At 36.3% G+C, this 5,656-nt stretch overlaps 1 protein-coding gene across 1 annotated transcript; it reads left to right on the forward strand.

The window, feature by feature from the left end:
* Positions 1-1,729: 1,729 nt before the first annotated feature.
* LOC145059914 (E3 ubiquitin-protein ligase BRE1-like 2) lies at positions 1,730-3,560 on the forward strand. The gene is made up of 6 exons (XM_079007677.1): positions 1,730-1,837; positions 2,690-2,827; positions 2,915-2,926; positions 3,079-3,117; positions 3,232-3,378; positions 3,468-3,560. Exons 1-6 carry the CDS (start codon positions 1,730-1,732, stop codon positions 3,558-3,560), a joined length of 537 nt encoding a protein of 178 aa, XP_078863803.1.
* The last annotated feature ends 2,096 nt before the right edge of the window (positions 3,561-5,656 follow it).

Raw genomic sequence — 5,656 nt, forward strand, 5'->3', positions numbered from 1 at the left:
TAGTCTAATATTTATTGAGACTAATTATTAGTCTAGATTCATCATTAAATAAAATTCTACTTTCATGATCTATCAAGTAAGGAACAACCAGGTAGGATCATATCGGAGGTAGGGTCTGTTTGGTATACAAAGTATACTGTTTGGAAATTCCACTTTAAACACCTCACTAAATCACAGCCTAGACATCATCCCCGTAAGTAGATTAATCAGTATAACGACTTGGAATCAATGATAAATCTTGTTTATAGGTTCATAATAACAGTAATGAAATTAAACATAAGTTATACTTAAAGTATGGTAAGCATAACTCACTCACAGGGGGTTTAGCGAGAAACCGGGCTCTGCACTGACAGAACTTCTGAGTCGAAAGATCTTCTTCTCGGGGACTTCTGGCGCTCCGGGACTCGCTACTAACTCCTAAGAAAGGCTAGAGAAAAGCCTTGAGGCTATGGGGGTGTTTGAGAGAGAAGGGTTGAGAAAGGTATGAGAAAATAAATGATTTGCGCCTTTTATTTAAAGGTTGGAGTAGTCACAAACGGAGGGCGTTCAAGAACTGAACGTTGGGCGTTCTCATTCCACGTGTCACCATTTCATTCCAAGTCGTGGGGAAGAAGGTGCGGCCCAGATCGCGGCACGTGTCACTCGCTGGTTAGTCTAAAAACTAATTATCTTGTAGAATCCGTACATTTCGCATACAAGCTCCGTTTTTTACGTTCTTTATATCCACGCGTAGGTAGCGATGTGATCTACAACTTTCGTTTAGACTCTATCGGCTAATTTTGACTTTATTTTTAAAGTTATATCCACGCTTAGACAGTTAAAATCCGTTAAAAACTCGTAACTTTGTCATCCGACTGTTTTTATATCGTTGAGATCCTATTAACGAGATCATCAATTATCGTTTAGGTTGTGTTAGCTAGTAATCGATCGATCTAAAATTCGATTTTCGGGTTGTATGCTGTTGTGCAAAATCTTAGAAAAATCATAACTTCCTCAAATGAAGTTAGATTTGGACGTTCTCTATATGCACGCTCTCGGTTTAACATATACTACAACTTTTGTTTATATCACTAAGGCTAAAAAGTAGCTTATCAAAAATTCACTTTTTACGATACATGGCATCGTGCCGGTTTTGTCGCAAAACTTCGACGGGTAATAACTTATTCGTTATAAGTCGGATTTCGGCATTCTTTATATGTACAGAATCCTTGTGACATATACTATACTTTGGTTAAGATTATTTATTCTAAATAATCTCCTATAAAAAAGTCATTTTTAACGTTTATTATCTCTAAATTGACTAGCCCGAATCTGCGGGCGTTACAAACATGGACACGAGGGAACACCGACCAACGCTCCTTTCTTAGTTATCAGCAGCCTAGAGACTACAAGAGGACCATAACAAGCTCTGGAATCCCTCCAACTCCAAGAGCGTCCAAAGGAAAGGAAAAAAACTCCCAAAATGACCTAAAACTTGAATCTAGAAGAAGAGATGTTAAGGTGGGAACTTTATACCTCCAATAGCTCAGAAAACTGAAGAGGCTGATGGATCCAAATTTGCTCCTTGCTTCCTTGTGAACTTCCTTCTTCTCAAACTTCACCAAAACTCCAAGAAATAAATTTCAAATCAAACGAACAAGCTCTCAAATCTTCATGGAAGCAAGGGTTTCGTATGGAAGGGTTGGAGGCTGAAGAGGATGCCATAATCTAAGAGTTTAGGAGCTTAAATATGGAGGAAACCCTAAAAGATCAAGGGCTTGGGTTGCAACCACTGCCACGTCATGGTCTTCCTCTTGCCACGTCGTGGCGACCATCCGGATATAGGTTCATGCAATTGGCATGTCACATCGTGATGCTCCATTCACCACGTCGTGTCATAAGGTTTTTCCAAAAACCTTACTTTAATTCCCTCTAAATGCACAATCGATCTATTCTCGAAATGGGTGTTACATCTTGGTAATATATGTAATATAATAGTATGTATATTTCAACGTACATGACCTCCAAAAATAAAAGCATAAGATTCATCATTTCATTATGTACCATCATATCTTAGGTACTTATACCACATGCATTCCCTCGACAAGAAGGTTGAGGAGTAATTTTCACGTTAATACTTATTGTTGAGAGCCAGACATAAGTTTGGTCATAAGCGAAATTAACTAATCTAACAACTACAAATTGTTTTTACAAAATTAGTCCCTGTGTAGATCTTTGTTATAAAAAATGGTCAATGCATTCAAGACTTTTGTATGTTGGCAGATTTGGTCAATGTGTAGAAAATAAATTTCAAAAATTGTCCCTATAATTTACAAAAAAAAGGTCCCTATGTGGATTTTTTGCAGAAACAATCCATATGTTTATAAAATTTGCATATTACACTAAAATATTACAAAATAGTCCCTACCTAATAGAAAATTTATAGATCCCCCCCCCCCTGTGGCAATATATTGTCATGTTTCGTCCCTACAGTTTTTGATTTCACACTTTGGGCACACGACTTCTGTATATTTTCCGGTTTTCTCCCTATACTTCCGTAGTTACACAAGTTCAGTCCCCCTCCCCCACAAAGCAGGGGTAGTAACTTACTAGTTTGGTTACTATTTTATAAAACTTTCTCAATAATCTTGCCACATCATATGTCCACATCAGTAGTAATTTTCCTTTATTTTTGTTCTTTTTGGTATAGGCGGTTTCTGAAAGTGTAAAGACGAAACAAACACATAGTGCTCTACTTTCTAAAAAACAAGCATTAGACAAACAGCTTCAACAGGCGAATTCAACATTTGAATCACGAAAATTACAGATTGCTCATTTCAGAAGACATGTATAGTTTTTTCTTGCTTATAAGAATCGATTTTTGTTTTTTTAATCATTTTATAACACTTTAAGATATGATGATGTATTAATGTAGATGAATGGTTGTGTAACACAAGCTCTTAAGTCAACAAAGAAGACAGATAATTGTCAAATCAACTTGGAAAACAACAAGTCATAATTATCAAATGGTGATAAAGAATTGAAGTGCCTTAAATCATTGCTTTCTTCTTTAGAAAAGGAATATGATCAAATCCGTAGGAAGATGGAAGAGATTCAAGAGGAGTTGGACAACGAAAGGTATTATAACTCATTTTATTATGTTCCCTTATGATTCCATTCCAATGACCGAATACGACACTAACAAATAAAGTTGGTGTTTTAAAACCAGAATGGACAATGGACATGAAGTAGCTTAATGAGGCGCTTGTTGAACTAAACATAAAGATTACAGAATTATCATTAGGAAGTGGTGAAGCTGCAATTCAAAAACTCCAAGATGAAATCAAGGAGTGCAAGTCTATTCTCAAATGTGGGGTTTGCTTTGATCGACCAAAAGAGGTATTTTTTGGTTTTAAGAATTTTGGGTGGTTGTTTTGGGACGGGTAGTGATTGTGAAGTGTTATCATCTATTTTGTCTGTGTATCCAGAGGAATTTAGAGAACAAACATAGGAAATGTCGTGGCTATGGAATGGAATTTGGGCAAAGATGTTCGGTTTGTCAAGATATAAATATTTTATAGGAATTAGTTAGTTTTTTTTGTAAACATAAAATATATGGCCCACAGGAGGGAGATAGGTGTGTAATTAGTAGGGGTTCTGTATGTGTAACTGTTAGAAAAATATGGTTGGGTATTGATAGAATTATGTTGTGATGGTGTTCATTTTTTACGGAAAAGGTTAAAAATGATTTAACGAAAATTTTCATTTGTAATTTTTAATCACTAAATTTATTTTTGTTTTAAAATCAAACATTTCCATATCTCTTCATATTAAATATATCCATGAACATGGATAAAAAGTAAATACATATCGATGGAAGACAAACGCGTTTTAAGCTCGGTGTTAGTACTTTATGGATGACAAAACTAATTCTTTTGAAAATATCTATGGATCTAAAAGATATAACATTAGTATGTATGACCCGTTAGACTCTGTTGAGAAGTTCCACCACCTCTGGTGTGAGAAAACCAAAGGTATCAAATGTGAAAGGTATAAACACATGTTGATTTTTAATGCATGCATTCTCGTGCTTTACCACTTTGCACGCGACGACTTTTAAAACAGCATATCCCGCTGTGAAACCCCTACTCCTCAAACCAACGAAATGGAAGACCCCATTAAGATCCACACAAGCTTGATTCCCTCCTAGCAATCCAAAGACAAAAATGTCAGTCGGTCTGAGTGTGGATCTTCCATCCAGGGGGTCCTCCACAGATGCTTCTTTCTTCACAGAAATACCAACAAGCTGACAGACATCAAAGAGAACATCCATAACCATATCACGTCAGTATTTGAAGCGAGGGAGCTTTCTACAATGAATTGTATGTTCCCCAAAGGTGTCCAAACATGTCTTGCAGTAAACTGGGCATATCTCGTCAATTGGGAATAAAGGAATCATGAGGCGGTGTCGAAGGGTAGTATATTATTCCACATGAGACATGTTGGTCGAGGTCATCAAAAAGAATAGTTAGCAGAAAATCCTGAGCATGAGATGCTCGAAGACAGTCAAAAACTGCTTTCTGTCTAACAGTCATGTCTAAGTCGACTTCCATATCTTTGACAATGTTGCTAAAAAGGGCAGACACCAATGGTTTTTGGGATTTAGGGGGGAATTGTCCTTATTAGTGAAAGCGCTACAGTCGAATCTCGGATTCGTATCGCGAAGACGGGTCAAAGCACAAAGGTAATCAAAGTTCATACCACATATGCCACTATGACGTAAGATGTGGTACAAACCCAAACCACCGAAACACGTATGCGGAAACCTCATATGTTGAGTACAAACCCAAACCACCGAAACGAATAGGTAAAAAAGTCAACGCCACTTGATGTCACTAAAAAAAGGGCCTCCACAAACCATCATATCCTCGATAGACCCGCACAATTCTTTGTCAAAGAACAAAGTTGCCTCCTTTATGTACATAGGTTGGCATGTTCTAAAACCAAAGAAAAATTTTGCAATGTCCATACATGATCGAAGCAAAAGGAGTTCACTCTGCGAGTCACATAATTGTGGAAGAAGATTCATCAAATCAACAGCATTGACAGTTCTCTTCATGTCCAGCCCGTCGGCCCCCCAAGGAGCTTCACCCCCAACGACGGTCTCCTTTAACCTAATATCATATTGTATGTACTGGTTAAACTTTAGAAAACTACTAATTATGACCAAAACACTATTTACGTAACAAATTTTCAAAATTTGTCTATTTTAGTTTTGTTTTAACGGACTATGGCCTTTAACCTGCTTACGTGACATATTTTGTCTAACGATCTGGATTAAAACTTTATTATAAATAAAATGACTTGGCATTTCAGCCCCTTTAAAGAACAGATCCACAAAATGGTAAGTATGGTGGAAAGCCGAAAGACTGAATTTGTTTGTTCACAAAAGATTATAGAAAGATATTAATCTTTATTTTAAACAAAAAGCTCTTCATCCAAAATAGTTTTACAGAGCTTTTAGGTTTTAGTTTTTGCGTAATTTTTACACATTAAAAAATAAATAAATAAATAATAGCTACTTACAAATTTCAGCTTTCAGCTAATTGCTAGTTTTGAATCCGCTAGTAAATACATGATATTTTTTTTACCAATTCACAGCATAAAAATCCCCAAA

This window comes from Lactuca serriola, chromosome 6 (genome assembly GCF_051521515.1).
Source record: "Lactuca serriola cultivar US96UC23 chromosome 6, Lser_US96UC23_V15, whole genome shotgun sequence".
Classification (NCBI taxonomy): Eukaryota; Viridiplantae; Streptophyta; class Magnoliopsida; order Asterales; family Asteraceae; genus Lactuca; species Lactuca serriola.

Coding starts and splice junctions, on each gene's coding strand:
- LOC145059914 (XM_079007677.1), top strand. CDS start 1,730: ATGGAGGAAACCCTAAAAGATCAAGGGCTTGGGTTGCAACCACTGCCA. Junction 1,838..2,689: donor GATATAGGTTCATGCAATTG/GCATGTCACATC, acceptor TTTTTGGTATAG/GCGGTTTCTGAAAGTGTAAA. Junction 3,118..3,231: donor GAGGAGTTGGACAACGAAAG/GTATTATAACTC, acceptor GACATGAAGTAG/CTTAATGAGGCGCTTGTTGA.